General features: G+C 36.8%; 1 protein-coding gene across 6 annotated transcripts in view; it reads right to left on the reverse strand.

Moving 5' to 3' along the window:
* The window catches only part of DOCK3 (dedicator of cytokinesis 3), a 301,329-nt gene that overhangs the window by 220,870 nt on the left and 58,027 nt on the right, over window positions 1-22,432 (reverse strand). For all 6 annotated transcript variants that reach the window (XM_037049608.1, XM_037049606.1, XM_037049605.1 and 3 more), the window contains exons 2-4: window positions 20,246-20,329; window positions 15,715-15,755; window positions 4,167-4,222 (exon numbers count right to left, since the gene is read on the reverse strand). In XM_037049608.1, coding sequence (XP_036905503.1) covers window positions 4,167-4,222; window positions 15,715-15,755; window positions 20,246-20,329 — 181 coding nt within the window. The remainder of the gene's footprint in view (window positions 1-4,166; window positions 4,223-15,714; window positions 15,756-20,245; window positions 20,330-22,432) is intronic.

Raw genomic sequence — 22,432 nt, forward strand, 5'->3', positions numbered from 1 at the left:
ATCTTGGAATGATGCCAGAGAACTATCCATATTCATCAAATTTATAAGCTGATTAAAATAAAAGCTCTTGTCAAGGACTTGCTAAGAGTAAAATATGAATATATTTTTTCCTTGTGTCACTAGCATCCAAGGTACTAATTCCCTGACTCAACTTTACCAATTATTTCAAGCATTATAACAGTTTTTAAATAAATGGTTTACTTTAGTTTTTAAAAATAAGTCATACTGAATTCCCTCTCAAATAACAAAGAGTAAGCCAATCATAAATGACAGCTCTGAAAAGGAAGAAGTCTGAATGACTTACTTATACAAAATTGAATTGAATGAGAAGACATCCTTTATTTCTTCAAGCTACTAGATGTATGGATATGAATAAAAATTTCTGCCCTGGCTGGTGTAGCTCAGTGGATTGAGCATGGGCCTGCGAACCACACAATCGGGGTTCGATTCCCAGTCAGGGCACATGCCTGGGTTGCAGGCCAGTTCCCGGCAGGGGACACACCAGAGGCAACCATACATTGATATTTCTCTCCCTCTCTCCTTCCCTTCCCCTCTAAAGATAAATAAATAAAAAATATTTTTAAAAATTTTCTGTGGTTATTTCTATATGCTATGTCTCAAGAGTGCTAAAGAGATAATTAGGAAACTGACAGAAACAATCAGGAAAATTGCAATTTTTTTTATTTTTCTTAATTTTGTAGTATTGTTTGTGCTGTTATAGCTGTCTCTATTGCCCCCTTCACCCCCCTCGACCCAATCCACCCCCACTTCCATCGTCAATCCCCTCTCTGTTGTCCATGTCTATGGGTCCCTCACATGTTCTTCGACTAATCCCTTCACCCTCTTTCAGAGTCCCCACCTCCCTCCTCTCCTATTACAGCTGTCAGTCTATTCCATGATTCTATGCCTCTGGTTCTATTTTGCTTATATTTTGTTCATTAGATTCCTCTTATAAGTGACATCATATGCTATTTGTCTTTTACCAACTGCCTTAGTTCACGTAACATAATATGTCTCCAATTCCAAAGAAAACCATGTGACATTAACTATACGTTCTAGAACTGTTCTGAAGGAGGTTTACTTCTAACTGTTGATCAGATAAAGCTTCATGAAGAAATTGAGGTTCCTAAAGGAAGGCTAGGTTTGTAGGGCAAGGAGGTGAAGAGAGGGCCCTCCAGGGCGTAATGTGCTATGAAAAGAGATGTAGAGAAAGTACTGAACAAAGCCTATTAAAAAGGACTTGTCACGGGGACACATGGGAAATGTGTTTGAAAAGTCAGATAGGTATTGTCAGCACAAGGCTAAGAGATTTAAACCTGACACTATGAAAACAAACATGGGAGTTATGTTGCAGTAAGATTAATGCAGAAATAATATACAGGATAATGCAGAATAAAGTTTCTAGAAACTTTCATCTATTAGGCCTCCAGCTACACACTTTAATAATTAAGATACCACGCATTGATGTTTCTCTCCCTCTCTTTCTCCCTCCCTTCCCCTCTCTAAAAATAAAATAAAATCTTTAAAAAAAAGATGTATGGAAACTTTACAATGTTTCTATTTTAAATTTTCAAGATTTTCTACTTACCTCAATCTATACTAACACAACTCTAAACTAATACTGACTTATTTTTCTTAGGCTATAATACACCCTCAATATCCTGAACATTCATTTTTTATTATATTTTAAATATAATAGCATATTGATTATGCTATTACAGTTGTCCCAGCTTTTCCTCTGTGGCCCCCCTCCACCCAGCACTGCCCACTCCCACAGGCAATCCCCACACCACTGTTCTTGTCCATGGGTCATGCGTACATTCTTTGGCTGCTCATTTCCTATACTGTACTTTACATGCCCCGACGGCTACTCTGTGACTACCTATTTGTACTTCTTAATCCCCTCACCTTTTCTCCCATACGCCCACACCTGCCTCCCATCTCAAAACCACCAAAACACTCTCCATATCCATGACTCTGTCCTCTGTTGCTCTCATTGCTTAGTTTGATTTTCATGCTTAGTTTGATTTTCAGAGTTAATTGCTGATAGATATGTACTTATTGCCATTTTACTGTCCATAGGTTTGATCTTCTTCTTTTCTTAAATAAGTCCCATTATTACATTTCATATAACAATGGTGTGGTGATGATGAACTCCTTTAGTTTTTTCTTGCCTGGGAATCTCTTCACCTGCCCATCAGTTCTAAATGATACTTTTGCTGGGCAGAGCAATCATGGCTGTAGGTCCCTGCTTTTCATGACTTTGAATATTTCTTGCCAATCCCTTCTAGCCTGCAAAGTTTCCTTTGAGAAATTAGCTGACAGTCTTATGGGAACTTTCCTGTAGGTAACTAACTGCTTTTCTCTTGCTGCTTTTAGGATTTTTTCTTTGTTTACCTTTGGCATTTTAATTAAGATATGTCTTGCCCTGGCTGGTGTGGCTCAGTGGATTGAGTGCAGGCCCCCAGACAAAACCACACAATCGGGGTTCGATTCCCAGTCGGGGCACATGCCTGGGTTGCAGGCCAGTTCCCAGCAGGGAACCCGCAAGAGGCAACCATACATTGATGTTTCTCTCCCTCTCTCCTTTCCTTCCCTTCTAAAAATAAATAAATAAAATCTTAAAAAAAAAAAGATACGTCTTAGAGTGGGCCTCTTTACATCCATCTTGTTTGGGACTCTCTGTGCTTCCTGGACCTGCATGTCCATTTCCTTCACCAAACTAGGGAAGTTTTCTTTCACTATTTTTTCAGATAGATTTCCAACTTCTTGCTCTTTCTCTTCTCTCTCTGGCACCCCTATGATGCAAATGTTGGAATGCTTAAAGTTGTCCCACAGGCTGTTTACACTATCCTCATTTTTTTTTGGAATCTTTTTTCTTCCTCTTGTTCTGACTGGTTGGTTTTTGCTTCCTTATCTTCTAACTCATTGATTTGATTCTCAGCTTCATTCACTCCACTGTTGTTTCTGTTTCACCAAAACAAAAAAAAATCTCATAATGTTTTAAGTAAATTTGCAATTTTGTGTTGAGCCAACATTCATAGCCATCCTAGGATGCATGCGGCCTGCAGTCTTGCAATTTTGTGTTGAGCCAACATTCATAGCCATCCTGGGATGCATGCGGCCTGCAGTCTGCAGGTTGGACACCCCTTCCAGATTCCCCACCAGAGAAATTGTTTCTGGCATCCAGCTGCTTTTGGCATTCCCAGAAACAGCCTCACTGCCTCCCTTCATCCATAGCAGTAGCAGCCATGTGATGTCACCTCTTCTGTAACCTATTATCTTTTGTATCCCCAGCCATTAGAGTGTAGATAGCTTTCTGCAGTTATTATTCTAGGTTATGTCGGTATTTCCTCTTTTTCTGTTTCACTCCTCATATATGTGTATGAATAACCTCCTGTATTAAATTCTATCTCATAGAATGATGCATAAGTCTCTCTTTTCCTGAGTAAACCCTAACTTACCGGAAGGTTACTTTGATGCTTATTCAACCTCAGATCAAAAACATTATTTCTAATGCCAAACTCTATCATAGTTATACAATACCTTAAATTTTATATTTTAAAATGGTAAATTAAAAAAATAAAATCACAATTTTATAATACATATTACTTTTAAAAATAGAACATGACTTTAAAATTTTTAAAAGTCACAGATTATGCAAAAACAAATGTTAACATTTTGATATAGTTACATCTTTTTTCTCTTCCACTCAGAGATTGCTTTTGATTCTCAAATTTGTTATCAAACTATGTATCCATTTTATACACTATCTTTTTATCCTTAAGGTATGCCTTTAATGTTTTTCTCAACTTCTACCTGCAAAAGATGAGATTTTAAAAGTCTCCTTCACCTTGATATATACAAACAAAATGACATTTATCACTAACTCCTATCCTATCAAAGTACTGCTCTCAAAATAGTACATCTTTTTAAATATACTGCATGCATAATTGTTTTTATAAAATTCACAACTCAGGTTACTTTGCTAGCATACAGGAAAATAAATTATGTCCTCAAAATTATATATATATGATGAATGAACAAGTGTATTTCTGTCAGGGAAACAAGTTAACAGCATATTTATACAATGAACAGAAAACAAAAAAGCCCTCCTCTGTAACCAACAAAAACTTTACAGAAGTTTAGTAAGGCCAACTACTCACCCCCTATTGCTGACAATTGCCTTTTTCAAGTGAATGTAATTTGCAGGAAAGATCCCCTGTAAAAGATAAGGTTTTCTATAAGAAAAAGTAATCCGGGATTAACATCTCATACATACTAAAATAGCAATCAGATTTCACCTGGAAATACTCCATCAACAGCACAGCAGATCTCCTGATGTAGCCACCACTTTGCTAATTAAGAAGGCAGTTTCACAAATTCTATTAAATAGGAATTTCACTAGTACTTGCAATCAGAGTCGACCCTCAGGAAAAACTGTGATCTTAACTATGAACATAGTTAAGCTACAGATTAAAAATGTTCCATCAAATCACTCTCAGGATATAGACTCGTGTGCAAAGCTTGGTATTTACCTACAAAACCAACGATACTGGATACTGTCTAACCAACAACTCACAGATCATTCAGCTCAGCACCTGAGAAACAATTCTCAGACTCTGGCTAACATTTGTATTCACAGGAGTTCATCAATTTGGAAGCCTCAAACTACTCCTTTTATTCTTTCCAAATCATTTCCATGCTGGTATCTGCCATAATATAATTTCAATTCCTAAGAAATAAAAAATGTATTTTCCTTTAAAAAATAAAGTTTTGTTATCAATCTTTCATCCTTTTCCTGATGTATGAAACTCTTTTAATATGAAATGCAAATGACCTAGTTTTTTTAATACACTTTGGCCCACACCACTAACAACAACGAACTCAATTTATACCACACAAGGCTATTAGCTGCTCAACAGTAATGCATTTTATAGTTTTCAGTGTACAGACCTTCCTCCTTGGATAAATTTATTCATCAATATCTTACCATGTTTTATGCTAGTGTGAAATGGGTTGTTTTATTTTTTTCAAACACTTCACTGTTAGTATACGGAGACACAACTAATTCTTTGTGTAAATTATATGTCCTGCAGTTTTACTAAACTTGTTTGTTAGTTCTAACAGTTCTTTGGTAGAATCTTAAAATTTTATACAAATAATACCATACTATCTGCAAACAAATAAAATTTTACTTCTTCCTTCCCGACTTGAATGCCTTTTAATTCCCTTCCTTCCCAGCTAGGACTCCCCAGTGCTGGGATGGACACAGGTGCTGAGAGTGGGCACCCTGTCTGTGTGACGTCAGCTGTAGGCTTGTCACAATCTAGTCTTTATTGGGCTGAGGTATGTTCCTCCCACACCAAATCTGTTAGGTTTTATTTATGAAAGTGTTGTATTTTGTCCAATGCTTTTTCTGAATCTATTGAGATGATCACGTAGAATCTATTGAGATGATCATGTAGATATATTGGATTTATTAATCCAATGTATCATATTTACTTATTTGCAAATGTTGAATCGTCCTTGCATCCCTTGGATAAATCCCACTTGATCACAGTGTATAATCCTTTTAAAGTACAGTTAAATCTGAATTGCTACTATTTCCTTAAGAATTTGTGCATCTATATTTAGCAGAAATATTTGGTCTGTACTTTTATTTTCCTGCAGTGCCCTTACCTGACTTTGGCATCAGTAACACTGACCTTACGAAGTGAGTTGGCAAGCGCTCCCTCCTCTTCAACTTTTCGGAGGAGTTTGAGAAGGGTGTCAATTCTTTCAAGTTTGGTCGAATTAACCAATGACGTCAACTGGTCCTGAACTTTTCACTGTTGGGAGGTTTTTGATCACTGATGCAATTTCCTTACTCATTATAACTATTCGTATTTTCTACTGCTTCCTGATTCATTCAGGTAGGTTGCACGTTTCCACATACATATCCATTTCTTCTACATTATCCAATTTGTTGACATATAACTGTTCGTGTAGTTTCTTACGATCCTATGTATTTCCATAGTATCAATTTTCACATCTTCTCTTTCATTTCTCATTCTATTTTCTTTTTTTTCCTTTGTCTAAAGGTTTCTCGATTTTGCCTGTCATTTAAAACAACCAGCTCTTAATTTTGTTAATCTTTTCTATTGCTTTACGGTCTCCATTTCATTTCCACTCTGACCTTTGTTATTTCCTTCCCTTTGCTATATATATGGGCATAGTTTGTGGTTCCTTGAGAAGTTAGTTTATTAGATATCTTTTATTCTTTTCTTTTAAATTATATTTTATTAGTTATGCTATTATACTTGTCCTGATTTTCTCCCTTCACTCCCTCCACCCAGCACCCACTACTCCCTCAGGCAATCCCCCCACCACTGTTCTTGTCCATGGGTCATGCATATAAATTCTTTAGCTACTCTATTTCCTATACTGTACTTTACATCCTCATGGCTATTCTGTAACTACCTATTTGCACTTCTTAATCCCCTTACCTCTTCGTCCATTCTCCTTCTTCCTGCTCCCATCTGGCATCATCCAGAAACCAACTTCTTTTCTCTTGCTTTGAAGAGTCTCTCTTTACCTTTCATCTTTGGCCTTTTAATAATGATGTGTCTTGAAGTGGGCCTCCTTGCATCCATCTTGTTTGGGACTCTCTATGCTTCCTGGACCTGCATGTCTATTTCCTTCACCAAACTAGGGAAATTTTCACTATTTTTTCAGATAGATTTCCAACTTCTTGTTCTTTCTCTGCTCTCTCTAGCACCCCTATGATGCAAAAGTTGGAATGCTTAAAGTTGTCCCACAGGCTGCTTACATTACCCTATTTTTTTAATCTTTTTTTATTCTTCTTGTTCTGACTGGTTGGTTTTTGCTTCCTTATGTTCCAAATCATTGATTTGATTCTCAGCTTCATCTGCTCTACTGTTGTTTCCCTGTAAACTGTTCTTTATTTCAATTAGTGTATCCTTAGTTTCTGGCTGGATCTTTTTTATGTTGCTGAGGTCCTAAGTTCCTTGAACACCCTTAAAACCAGTATTTTGAACTCAGTATCTCATAGATTGCTTATCTCCATTTTGTTGAGTTCTTTTTCTGGAGTTTTGATCTGTTCTTTCATTTGGGCCATATTTCTTTGTCTCCTAGTTTTGGCAGCCTCCCTGTGGTTGTTTCTATATATTACTTGGAGCTCCTTTGACTGTGTCTTGGTAGTGTGGCCAAATGTAGTAGGTATCCTATAGAGTCCAGTGGCACAGCCTCCCCTATCCCTCAAGCTGGGTACTTGAGGTGCACCCTTTGTGTGGGCTGAGTACACTCTCCTCTTGTAGTTGAGTCTTAGTTGCTGTTGACAGATCAATGGGAGGGATTAACCCAGGCCAGTCAGCTACAAGGACTGACAGTGACCACTTCCCACCACCATCCACCCTCCGTGCAGGATCAGCTGTTGGGGAGCAGGGTGGTGGTGCTCCTTCGTGGTCTGAAACTGTCTACTGGATACGCTGGCCCTGGAATTTCCTGGGTGGTGCAGGGCAAGGTCAGCCCCCACCTGTGTTTGGCTCTGGGCCACCCCACCTAAGATATAAAGCAATCTGAGATGGCTGCTACTTGTCCTGGGCTTGGAAATTCTCAGGTGAAACTAAGCTGTGACTCTAACCTGACTGCCACTTGGGCTCAGTGAAGCCAAGTGTTGCTTATTTGACAGGATTTAAGAGCCAAGACCGGCCATTCTTATGAAAAAGCATCTCGGGTGGGCCCATAAGTTGGGTGGGATAGAGCCTCTAAGGATCTCCAAGGCAGGTCACATTTTGTTAGCCAGGTAGATGGTATCTCAAATCTGGCACCAGCCTACTGGCTCTGTGGGGGGAGGGCTCAGCAAAAGGACAATGGCCTCTGCTCACCCTGATGCCAGACACTTCAGTCTCTCCCTATATACCACTGTTGCCCTTCAAGCTGCCACCCCTGTGCTGGAGCTCAGAGGGTGAGAGTCTGAGCAGGTGTGACTGTGTGTGGGTTCCCCAAGAAGAACTGCTTAGGGCTCCAACGGCCTCCTCCACCGATCCCTGCTGGTTCGGAAGTTGTGGGGACTTACCTTCCTGCCACTGGAATCCTGAGCTGGAGGAGCCTGGTGTGGTGAAGGGACTCCTTGCTCCCAAGATATCCCTCCTAAATTTGTATCCATGTGGGTGTGGGACCAGCCCATTCAGCATCTGCACCCCACTACCAGTCTGGATGGATGTGGTTTCTTGAATTTCATAGTTGTCAGACTTCCATTCAACTCAATTTCTGACATCCCTGAGTGATGGTTGTTAGATATTTTAGTTGCAATTCTGATGTGGTTGTGCAAAGAGGCAAGCCATGTCTGCCCACATCACCACCTTGACTTCATTTTTCTTATTGTAAGCATTTATCATGATCAACTTCCCTTTCAAAATTGCTTTTTCAGCATTCCATAGGTTTCAGTGTGCTGTTTTCATTTGTGTCACAATTTTATTTCCCTCTTTCTTCTTTGACTCACTGGTTGTTCAGGGGTATGTTGTTTAATTTCCACATATTTGTGAATTTTCCAGTTTTTCTTTCTGTTACTGAATTCTAGTTTCATACCATTGGAAAAGATACATGGTATGATTTGTCTTCTTAAATTTGCCTTGCTATATAACCTACCATTATGATCTATTCTGAAGAATGTTCCTTTACAATTGAAAAGAATGTATATTCTGATGCTGATAGATGACATGTACTATATAGATATATATATACACATATCTTCTCATATCTCTATATACATCTATCTATGTACTATACATATCATACACCTATATAGTAGATAGATATAGTACACATATACTACATATATGTATATCTATATAATATATATCTATATCATACATAGTGTACATATATAGTACATATGTATAGTATATATTTGTATGTGTATGTGTGGGGGTGTATATATGTATAAATGTTATAGAAATGTGGTCTGTAGTTCAAGTCCAACATTTCCTTGTTGCTCTTCTGTCTGGATGAGCTATTGATAAAAGTGAACTATTGAGGTCCCTTACTATTATTATATCGTTATCTACTTCTCATTTCAGATCTGCATTTAATATAATTCAGGATCCATTTTTGAGCACACATATATTTATAGACTATTATCTTCTTGTTGAGTTGACCCTTATCATTATATAATGACCTTTTCTGTCTAGTTACAGTTTTTGGCCTAAAGTCTATTTTAGTTTCCACTTGCATGAAATACTTTATAATTCTTATAAAACTTTTAATAAGTCATCTTTTTATTTTTCTTTAACTACTAATACCTATGAAAAACCTACTGAAATTCTCATTGGGGCCATATTATGAAGACAAATAAAAGATGTATAGGAATGCATTTTATTTTAAGAGTGTTAAATCACTAAATGATTATCTTTTACCAACACTAAGGAATTTTAACCATGTTCTACAAAATATCACTGCTACAGAAAATGAAATTCAGTTATTAATACTGTCCATCTTTTAAGTTTAGGAATACAAATAAAAGTTACTGAGAGGAGGTTATATATTTTTCTTTTTAGTCTTTAAAAAGTATTATATTCACAACTCTCTGAGGAAGTCCACCCCTGTATCTCCTTCTCCAGCCCTTCTTTATTCAGTGTGGGTGTGTGACAGGTATGGCTGACGATGTAGTAGATGAAAGGACGTATTTAGGGAAACAATCCATCAGATGGGCCTTGAGACAGAATCTGGGGAGCTAAGAATCTTGAAAGCACAAGAAACAACCCCCAGAGCTCCAAGTCTCAGTGCTGGCCACAACTATTCCTGGCAACAACTACACTGCGGACACAGAAACATGTGAGCACTTGTTTAAACAAATCTCCCTGTGCCTCCACCTGAGTGGGGTGATGGGAGGAAGCAGTAACTTCATTCCAAATTTTATTGTTTGCAGATAAAACTGTAATAAGCAGCTGCTTTATTCAGACAGACAAAGCAAACTAAATAAATAAGTGTTTATCTTTCCTCTCTCAAGCACACATTTTGTCTCCTAGATACATTTGTTTAAATGATACCTATCTGTTTATATGTTGCTTTATTTCCTAGCATTACATCTTGTTAGTCCTTGTGGAAACACTGTAGATTACAGGTGGCAAACACAGGGCCCAACGGCCGAATCCAGCCCTCCACCTTATTTTATCTTCCGGGCACCTTATTTCTACCCTGCGGCAGCACTGAGCTCCTTGCCCCCAGTTAAGGAGTAGTTACATTTATACAGTCCTAAAATTACATTTCGCCCTTGAAGGCAACTATGAGGGTGATGTGGCCCCTGGTGAAAATGATTTCGACAACTCTGTTGTAGATTGTAATGCCTTGTCTATACTTGTGAATGGATCAATAAAAGAACAGAAATATACCATTTTTCTGGAAAAAAGAGGTATACACATATGTATTGTTAAAAAATGCTACAAACAATCCAATTAAAAAATGGGCAAAGGACGTGAACAGACACTTCTCCAAGGGGGACACACAGAGGACCCGGAGACATATGAAAAGATGCTCAGCAACAATAGCCATCAGAGAGATGCAAATTAAAATCACAATGACATACCACTTCACCTCAGTCACAATGGCCATCATAACAACCAAATCAACAAACAAGTGCGGATGGGGTTGTGGAGAAAAGGGAACCCTAGTATACTGCAGGTAGAAATGCAGACTGGTGGAGCCACTGTGGAAAACAGTATAAAATTTCCTCTGAAAACTGACACTGGAACTGACTTTTGACCCAGCAATTCCACTGCCGGGACTATACCCTAAAAATCCTGAAACACCAATCCAAAAGAACCTATACACCCCAATGTTCATAGCAGCACAATTTACAGTAGCCAAGTGCTGGAAGCAACCTAAGTGCCCACCAGTAAATGAGTGAGTGGATCAAAAAACTGTGGTGCATTTACACAATGGAATACTATACAGCAGAAAGAAAGAGGAGCTCCTACCCTCCGCAACAGCCTGCATAGATCTGGAGAGCATTATGCTAAGTGAAATAGGCCAGGAAGTGAAAGACAAATAGGTAAGTGTAACCTAATCAATAAAACAAACAAGCAAGTAAGACATTGAAATAAAAAACAAACTGATAGTAACCACAGAGGATGTAAGAGAGGATAATAGGGGGGAAATGAGGAAGAGTTGTCAAGGAAAATGTATAAAGGACACATGGACAAAGCCAAAGGGGGGCAGGATCAAGGGTGGGAGGTGGGGATGGCTGGGGTGGAGGAAGTACGGGAGGGAAATGGAGACAACTGTACTTGAATAACAATTAAAACAAAAAACAAAAAAAATGCAAGATTCAAGAATTGAGTTGGACCCTGGCTGGTGTAGCTCAGTGGATTGAGCATAGGCCTGTGACGCAAAGGGTCACCAGTTTGATTCCCGGTCAGATCACATGTCTGGGTTGCAGGCCAGGTCCCCAGTAGGGGACACATGAGAGGCAACCACACATTGATGTTTCTCTCCCACTCTTTCTCCTTCCTTTCCCTCTCTCTAAAAAAATAAATAAATAAAATATTTAAAAAATAAAGAAAATGAAATAAAAAGATTCTAAAATTATTTTTTTAATGGAGTTGGTACTACCAAAATACACACCTCACAAATTATAGCATTCCAATCATTTATAAGATTTCTCATATATTCATGTTCTAAATGCCTGACAATTTTAAATCAAGATAATAAACAAAAAATACAAATAGAAATTATGTCCTTATAGACATTTGCAAGATGGAAATAACACCTGAAAAGAGTGATTTAAAACTAAACATACGAGGAAAGAAATTACCTATGAGCACTGGTTTTCAACCAGAAGCAATCTTACTACCCCCACCCTACCCCAGGGCCTTTGGCAATATCTGGAGACATTTTTCATTGTCACAGGTTGAGCAGGGAATGTTACTGATATCTAGTGAACAGAGGTGATACAGGCTACTAAACATCTTATAATGCACAAGACAGCCTCCCACAACAAAAAAATTATCTGGCCCAAAATGTCAACAATGCCCAGAATGAGAAGCCCTGACTATGAAGATTTAAAGTTTGAATATATTGTCTTCTTATAGTCATTACCTTAAAAACTAATGAAATGAATGATCCTACTAGCAAAACTGATGGTTAGAACTCTGAATAATTTTTTAAATAAAAATAATACATGACACTTTTGATATTTTTTCTACACAAGAAAAAGCATAAAAGTATTAAGCTGCAGAAAATAAACAAGAAAAACTGATGTTAATTATATGAAAGTATAAGCAGAAAAAACATTTTGTAAATGTATTATTTGAGAAAAATGTTCCTGCCCTGGCTGGCATAGCTCAGTGGATTGAGCACAGGCTGCGAACCAAAGAGTCACAGGCTAGATTCCCAGTCAGGGCACATGCCTGGGTTGCAGGCCAGGTCCCCACTGGGGGCCATGTGAGAGGCAACCACACATTGATGTTTCTCTCTCTCTCTTTCTCCCTCCCTTCCTGTCTCTAAAATAATTAATTAATTAATTAATTAATTAATTTTAAAAATGAATGTTCCTAAGTGTATTATAACTTCATTAAAATATATTTTGTTTGAGCAAATTAATATTAATTGTAACAGAATAAACACAAAATCTAATTCATAAAATTAGGATTATGCACTTATAAATCTTGCTTAAATTCATATTTTAGTAAGAACATTATGATCAACAAAGACATCTAATTGAATATTATTTTTAAAATGTTTCACTTTGTATTTCAAAAAAAATTCATCTAATCACACAGCTAATCACTTGGACTAGGCCTATAAATAAGTCACTTTACTTCTGTCAAGTATTTTTTAATAACACCAAGGCACACCATCATTACATTAGCCAAGATTAAAATGAAGGAGAGAATCCTAGAAGCAGCAAGGGGTAAGGGGACAGTCACCTACAAAGGAGCTCCCATCAGACTGTTAGCTGATTTCTCAAAAGAGACCTTACAGGCAAGAAGGGGCTGGAAAGAAGTATTCCAAGTCATGAAATCCAAAGACCTACAGCCACATCAAAGCTTTCATTTAGAATGGAAGGGCAGATAAAGTACTTCTCAGATAAGGTCAAGTTCAAGCAGTTCATTACCACCAAGCCATTATATGAAATGTTAAAGAGACTTATATAAGAAAAAGAAGATAAAAAATACGAACAGTGAAAGGACAGCAAACTCACAGTTATTAACAACCACACCTAAAACAAAAGCAAACTAAGAGGACAGCTGGATCAGGAGCGGAACCACAAAAATGGAGATCACATGGAGGGTTAGCAACAGGGGAGTGGGAAGAGGAGAAGGGGGGAGAAGGTACAGAGAATAAGTAGCATAGATGGTAGGTAGAAAATAGACAGGGGGGAGGGCAAGAATAGTCTGGGAAATATAGAATCTAAAGAACTTGTGACACATGGACATAAACCAAAGGGGGGGAAATGGTGGGGTAGGGAGTATATAGGGTGGAGTGGAATGAAGGGGGGGAAATGAGGCAACTGTAATGGCATAATCAATAAAATATATTTTTAATATATATATATATTTGATTGATTATGCTATTACAATTGTCACATTTTTTTCACTCCTTTATTCCCCTCTGCCCTGTAGCCCCCTCTCATCATTCCCCCACCTTAGTTCATGTCCATGTGTCATACATGTAAGTTCTTTGGTTCCTCCATTTCCCACACTATTCTTAACCTCCCCCTATTTTGCACCTACCATTTATGCTTCTTATTCCCTGTACCTTTCCCCCCATTCTTCACCTCCCCCTCCCCACTGAACATCCTCCATGTGATATCCATTTCTCTGATTCTGTTCCTGTTCTAATTGTTTGCTGAGTTTGTTTTTGTTTTTTAGGTTCAGTGTTGATAGTTGTGAGTTTGTTGTCATTTTACTATTCACAGTTTTTGGTCTTCTATTTCTTAGAATAAGTTTCTTTAGCGTTTCATATAACATTTCATAAAATAAGAACCTGGTGATGATGAACTCCTTTAACTTGACCTTATCTGAGAAGCACTTTATCTACCCTTCCATTCTAAATGAAAGCTTTGCTGGATAGAGTAATCTTGGATGTAGGTCCTTGCCTTTTATAACTTAGAATACTTTCCTTCCAGCCCCTTCTTGCCTTTAAGGTCTCTTTTGAGAAATCAGCTGACAGTGTGATGGGAACTTCTTTGTAGGTAACTGTCTCCTTTTCTCTTGCTGCTTTTAAGATTCTCTCTTTATCTCTCTTTATCTTTAATCTTGGGTAATAGAATTATGATGTGCCTTGGTGTGTGCTTCCTTGGGTCCAACTTTTTTGGGACAGTTTGGGTTTCCTGGACTTCCTGGAAGTCTATTTCCATTGCCAGATTAGGAAAGTTCTCCTTCATTATGTTTTCAAAGAAGTTTTTAATTTCTTGCTCTTCCTCTTCTCCATCTGGCACCCCTATGATTCAGACGTTGGAATGATTAAAGATGTCCTGGAGGTTCCTAAGCCTCACCTTATTTTTTTGAATTCTTGTTTCTTCATTCTGTTCTGGTTGAATGTTTATTTCTTCCTTCTGCTTCAAATCATTGATATGAGTTTCAGTTTCCTTCCCTTTACTGTTGGTTCCCTGTACATTTTCCTTTATTTCACTTTTCATAGCCTTCACTTTTTCCTCTATTTTGCGACCATACTCAACCATTTCTGTGAGCATCCTGATTACCAGTGCTTTGAATTCTGCATCTGATAGGTTGGCTATCTCTTCATTGTTCAGCTGCATTTTTTCTGAAGCTTTGATATGATCTTTCATTTGGGCCATATTTTTTGTCTCCATGTACCTCTTACATAGTAAGGGGTGGAGCCTTAGGTATTCACCAGGGCAGGACAACCCTCGGCACTGCATTGTGATGCGGCATGTGGAAGGGGTCAGAGAGGGAACAATGCTGCTTGCTCAGCTCTCTGCCAACTTTCAGTCACTTCCCCTGCTACCCACAAGCAAATTGGGCCCTTCTGGTACTGATTTTCAGGTAGGTGGTGTTATGCTCTAGGACACTGTGGGTCTCTCCACCAGACTCTCCTGTGAGGCTGGGAGTTTCTCCCGCAATTCCCACAGGTTTTTACAGCCAGAAGTTTAGAGGCTTTATTTCCCCACTCTGGAGCCCTGGGTTGTGTGGTCTGTCTCTCTCCCAGTTGTTTCTCCAGGTTTATCTGCACACAAATGTTGGACCACATGGTCTGCCAGCCGCCACCTTGCTGTGAGTCTTCTTCACCCAGCTGCCCGGCTCTGCTCCTCCTACCAGTTTAGAAGAATGTTTCTTCATTAACTCCTTGGTTGTCGGACTTCCATACAGTTCAGTTTTCTGGCAATTCTGGTTATTTTTTTGTTTTCAAATTTGCTGTTGTCCTTCTTTTGGTTGTATGAGGAGGCAAAGTGTATCTACCTGCACCTCCATCTTGGCTGGAAGTGCTACTTTTGTCAAATATTTGAAGGACAAGATATCAAATGTTCTAATAAGATTTTCCAAAATAAGCTTTGCAGCTATGACCATATTCTGTCCTTTTAAAAAAACTATTCTCATGTTGCTGAGGCAGAGATTGATACAGTTTTGTAAAGGAAGAAATGAGTGTGGCTATTGTAAAAGATTAAAAGATGACCAGTAAAAAATGTTTTCATATCAAACACACTAGGCAACTTCCTACATTAGAAAAGATAATAAAATTATTCATTACCTTTACATTTGGCTTCTTTGTTGAAACTCCTCTGTACCAACCTAAAAGAAATCATACAGAGAATATTAAAATCATACTGTTGTCATTTTCTATAACACATACAATAAGTATTGTTAGAACAAAATTAATGCAAAACTTTCTAATAAAGGCACATTAACAGTGCCTTCGTTAGTGGTAGTCGACTCCAAAAGGAACAGTCTTACAATAAACACAACACTCCCAATTTTCATCACAAAGCCCTAGGTCCATCTATACTGTCAAAAAATGTAAGATTTTCTTCTTTTTATGGCTGAGCAGTATTCCACTGTGTAAATGTACTTTTTTATTTACTGGTCTACTGATAGGCACTTGTGCTGCTTCCAAATCTTGGCCATTGTAAATAACTGCAATGAACATAGGAGTGCTTATATTCTTTCAAATTAGTGTTTAGGATTTCTTTGGATATATTCCCAGATGTGGAGTCGCTGGGTCACAAGGCAGTTCCATTTTTAACTTTTTGAGGTAACTCCAGAGTGCTTTCCAGAGTAGCTGCACCAGTCTGCATTCCCACCAACAATACAGGAGGGTTCCCTTTTCTCCACCTTCTCACCAGTGCTTATTTGTTTATTTGTTGATGAGAGCCATTCTGAAAGGTGTGAGATGATTCTCCTTGTGATTTTAATTTGCATTTCTCTGATGATTAGTGATGTTGACCATATTTTTATATGTCTATTAATAATCTTGATAGGAATTGTGTTGAATCTATAGATTGCTTTGGGTAGTATGGACATTTTAATGATGTTAATTCTTTCTATCCAGAGTATTATGCTAAGTGAAACAAGCCAGTCAGAGAAGACAAATACCATATGATTTCACATATATGTGAAATCTAGTGAACAAAAAAATAAACTAGCAAACATAGAGAAACAAACTCACAGATACAAAGAACAGACTGACAGCTGTCACAGAGGACAAGGGTTGGGGCCTGGTAAAAAAGGTGAAAGATTAAGAAAAAAACTCATACACATCTGCAATATTATGTTGATTACCAGAGGGAAAGAAGAGTGGGGTGGGGTGGGGGGCAGAAGAGAAACGGAGGATAGCCCTGGCTGGTATGGCTCAGTGGACTGAGTGCTGGCCTGGGAACCAAAGCGCCATCTGTTCAATTCCTAGTCAGGACACATGTCTGGCTTGCAGACCAGGTCCCCAGTAGGAGGCACACTAGAGGCAACCACACATTAATGCTTCTCTGCCTCTCTTTCTCCCTCCCTTTCCCTCTGTCAAATAAATAAATAAATAAATAAATAGATAGATAGATAGAAAGAAATGGGGGGTAAATGGTGATAGAAGGAGACTTGAATTTGGGTAGTGAACACACAATATATAGATGATGTATTATAGAATTGTATGTACATCTGAAACCTATATAATTCTATTAACCAATGTCACCCCAATGAATTCCATAAAAATTTTATAAAAAGAACTTGTTTAAAAAAAAAAGAAAAAGCAGCACAGAGCCCTGTTGACTGAATAGGATGCAAAAAATCAGAAAAGACCTCAAAGGACATGTAATCTAATTTCATGAAACTTCCCAGATGAAATTGTTGGGGATAGGAAAATGCCAAAATCACACAGCTTTTTTGGTGGTTGGTAGGCAGTATAGCCCAGACTTCTGTTTCTTCGTTTTATTCAGTCTCCCATGTACTAAACCACACTACTCTCATTTCTAGGCTCTCCAGTTGTTAAAATGGACATCTGTGATTCATTTATTCCCTCTTAGCATTCATACATAGTAACAATAATAACGAAAGTTTCAATTACACAATAAGAACAAATTTAAGAGAAAAGAAATTTCATTACCAATTTTTCTCAATTCCAAACTATTATCTTCATAGTTTTGCCATAATTTCTCTACTTGGGTTTAAGAGAAAACAGTTCCAATGAGTAGGAAGTAAAGCCAAGAGTTTTATTTAAAGGAGAAAAATGAAAAGAAGGAAAGCAATTGATAAAAAGCTAATATTAATTGAGAGCTTATTACTCTTAATTCCATGTACTGGAACTAGAAGGTTGTTCCATGTGTTAATCTTTAAATCTCACAACAAAACTATGAGGAAAAGAATAAAATTTTTCTCCCCTGAAATAATAAACAATTAGATACTATATTTTGCCATGTGTAATGTGCACCCACATTTTTGTGTGCATTATACATGGACTATTATACCCATGGTATAACAGTATTCATTTTACCCATATATAATGTGCATCCTTATTTTTCCCTCAAAAATTTGGACAAAACAAAGTGTGCATTATACACAGAAAATAGGGTAATATCATTGCTTCTCCTTAGCAAAACAGCTGAGATTGAGTAACTCAATTTATACCTTGACAAATACACCTTTATTCATTAAAAAGAAAAAAGTGATAACCTCACCGACATGACACTTCACAGAATCTTAAAAAACAGACTAGAGAATGACAGCAACAGACACACGGCAAAGTAAGGCTCCCCGAAATGTTCCTCCTCGATAAAAGCAATGAAAACACTGGCAAAAACTGTCAAAGAAAACTTTTTTAGAGCTCTAGAAATAATCCAAAGAGCATTTATTCAAGAAATCTTAATAATGGTAAGAACAATGCCTTTTTAACTTGCCCTAACCCATCTCCCTCTCCACAGCCCTACGCTGAACTCGGAAACCAGAAGCCCTGTAGCATGCACAGTGCAAAACAGAGCACTAGCAGTCCCAAGGAAGATGCAACAGGAAAACCAGAGAAGACCTAAGTAACAGAAGAGGTTTACCATGTTCACAAACTGCAAAAACCAGTATTGTTAAAATGTTAATTATCCCCAAATTGATCTAGAGTCAACACAATCCTAATCAAAATCACAGCAAAAATTTTAGCATTAACTTGCAGAGGCAAGAATAGTGAAATTTCACTACCAGAATAGTGAAAACAATTTTGAAAAGAAATATGTGAATGATTCACACTATCTAACTAATTTCAAGACTTAATATAAACCCACCATAATCTAGATAGCATGGTACTGGCTAAAAGATAGACACACAGATCAATGAAATACGTAGGAAAATCCAGAAATAAACACACACATAAATTAACAATTAATTTTTGACAATGAAAAGGTACTTCAATGGAAGAATGATAGGTCTTTTCAATAAATAGTGCTGAAACTATTGTTTTTTTATTTTATCCTATTATTTTATTTTTTAATGTTTTATTGCTGTTACAGTTGCCCCAATTTTCCCCTTTTACCGTTTTTTCCCCTTTGCCCCACCCCCGCTCAGCTCTCCTACCCTCCCTCAGGCAATCGCAGGGCTGGAACAACTGGATATATGTATCTAAAAAACAAAAAAGAACCTGAAACCATACCTTGAATTATAAACAAATTAGCTCAAAATGTATCGGAGACAAATATAAATCTAAAAGTTTAAAACTTGTGCAAGAACACTATTTTATCCAGTAGAAATCAAAAGTTAAACCTATATTCAATGTTTATAACAACTTCATTCATAATCTTCAAAAAGAAAGCAATTCAAATGTCCATCAACTACTGCACGGACAAATAAAATATGGTTTTAACCTATATGATGAAATACCACTCAGAAAGAACAAACTACAGATACATACAACATGAACAGATTTCAAATGTATTATGCAAAGTGAAAGAAGACAGACACAAAAGACTATACATGCCATATATAATTCCATTTACAGGATATTCTGAAGAAACAAAAAACTAGAGAGACAGAAAATAGATTAGTGGTTACCAGGGCAAAGGGAAGGAAGTTGGAAAGGAAGGTTGCCTACACAAGGAGCTTAACATCACTCTGCAGGTGATGAAAATGTTCTGTATCTGGACTATGGTACTGGTTACAAGATTATGCATTTAAAATTCAAAATTTTCAAAATTCAAAAAGTTCATTGAACTGTACTCCAAAAAGGGGGATCCAATAACCTGGCTAAGACACACACACACACACACACACACACACACAATATGCTAACATTTTATTTCTACCACAATGGTTGTAATTTTTTACTTCTAGCACACTGATTATAATTTGTATTTTTAAATTCTAACAGCATCGAGTGTTAGCAAGAGAATGCAGAGAAACCAAGACACGGCTAGTGAGGATGTCAGTAAGTGGTCCCCACTGTCAAAACCAGTGCTGTGCTGTCTGCATATAGGATGGCGCTGAATTTCTGCTGCCGTGTATTCTCCCTTATACCATAGCACTGAACTGACTGCACTCTAGAGAGATATTTGAAAACCTATGGGGCAGTCTGAGTCGCCAGAGAGGACATTAAAAATATTTATATTTTCAAAAGGCAAAGATGCATTTAAGAAAACACAGATGTAAATCTTCATGGGCTTGGGTTAATAGTTCCACATGCAAGCAACAATAGAAAAACACAGATAAATCTGTGTTTTTAATAATGCTGATAATGTTACCATACATATTTATATAAAATAAATGTATATAATACTGCCCCAAATGATCACTATTTGTATGCTTTATATGCCCATACTTACCTTCACATTTTTCAAGAATCTGGACTGTTTCTCCTATTTCTAAGACCAACCCTTGAGGGACAGATCCTCGAAAACTGCATATCACTAGAAAAACAAACATAAACATATCAATTAGCATTGTTAAACAATGAGACAGTATCACTGCCCCCGAAATTAAGCACTAAATTTTCTTAAATATATACACTCTACCTTCTTCATTAATTCACATCTCCAATATGTAAGCCCCATTCAATGTACTCAGTATTTTGGAAGGTAACGTTCACTAGATCAGGACACTGAAGCACATTTTGCAAAATCACTGATCCTGAGCAGCGTGTGCACGTGTGTGAAAAGACTTCTGTAAGGAGAGTCTCTCCCTCATCCTCAGCGTGACGTGTTTATCCTTTTCGTGCAAGTGCGTAGCAATTACTTAAGAAAATATTAACAATGGAAGCTTCTTATCTACTGCAAACAAATATTTTATAAAGAATCATCAAATAAATATGATTATGCTTTGAGAAACAAAATCCTTATAAAATGAAAACAGAAATTAAAATAAAAGCAAATGTATAACATAAAATCTATAGATACCAATCAATACCCTATGTCTTTTTTAGAAAACTAAAAAATTGATTCCAAAATCTATCACTACAAAGAAATCAATAAATATTAAAGGACTTATACTACCATATATCAAGATTTATAATTAAAAATTGGTTCTTTGAAAACATTAACACTGATAGTCACCTAAGCAAGACTGATCAGAAAAATAAATATTAGCAACCAAAATTAAAAACATTAATGTTATTAATTGAATTACATAAAAGTGATATTACAGAAAACTATATACCAACAGATTTGAAAATTCAGAATAGATGGACAATAGAAAAATAAAACATTAAAAACTGACAGAGAAGTTACAAACTTAAACAGTCCTATATCTATTAGAGAAAAGTATCTGTAACTCCTGCATATGAAATACAAGTTCCTGATTACAGTATATTTGTCCAAACATTTGAGAAAAAACACTAATCATAAAGAAAATCTTTCAGAGAATAGGGAAAAGGGGATTCATTTTGAATTAGGAATCACAGGGAAACCTGACAAGGACATTATAAAAAAGGAATGATACAAGCCAATATCTCTCATGATCATAGATGCAAAAAATTTTTTCAACTAAAAATAAATCAAATCCAACCACATATGTTATGACCAACCTGGGTTTATTCGAGGACTACATGATTGATTTAATATTAGCAAATCAATAAGGGAAAAAATCACATTATCCCCTCTATAAATGCAAAAAAGAAATTTAATAAAATTCAATGTCCACTCATAACTAAAATTTTTAACAAACTACGAATAGAAAGAAACATCCTTAATCTGATAAAGGTTATGTTTCCATAGCAAACATCATACATTTTGGTAAAATGCCATTTTATCACTAAGGTCAGGAACAAGAACAGGAAGTCCACTACCATTTCTACTCAGCATTGCAATGGAGAGGCAATAGTGCAAACACAGCAGAAAAGGAAATAAAAGGCAAATACAATGATTAGAAACAAAGAAATAAAAGTGTCATCATCTCTGGGTCTGAATACATGCCTTAAAAATCCAAAAGAACCTAGACCTGATCTATTACAAAGAATAGGTAAATAAAGATCACTAGATACAAAGTGAATGTTTCTCTCCCTTTCTCCCTCCCTTTTCCTCTCTCTAAAAATAAAGAAATAAAATCTTTAAAAACTAATAAAACAAAATGATTGCTAATAATGTTACTATATATACATAGTAAGGTCACTGGATACAGGTGAATTTTTTAAGTCTATGTAGGAACAAACAATTAGAAAAGGAAGTGTTTTAGAAATATATTATTTATAACAGTATTTAAAAATGCCAAGTAATTTCTTCAAATAACACTAATACAAAAAAATATATATGTACCCCTATATGTTTATACCAGCACTATTTACAACTACCAACACCTGGAAACATCCTAAGTGCCCATCAGTATGCGAGTGGATAAAAAAAGCTGTGTTACATTTACACAATGGAATAGTTCACAGCAGTGAAAATGAAAAGCTCACACATTTTGCAGCATGGATGGACCTGGAGAGCATTATGTTAAGTGAATCAAGCCAGTCAGTGAAAGAAAACATACCATATGATCTCACTTGTATGAGGAATATAATGAACACAATAAACCAA

The sequence above is a fragment of the Sturnira hondurensis genome, unplaced genomic scaffold (genome assembly GCF_014824575.4).
Source record: "Sturnira hondurensis isolate 20B ecotype Veracruz unplaced genomic scaffold, ASM1482457v3 Scaffold0006496, whole genome shotgun sequence".
NCBI lineage: Eukaryota > Metazoa > Chordata > Mammalia > Chiroptera > Phyllostomidae > Sturnira > Sturnira hondurensis.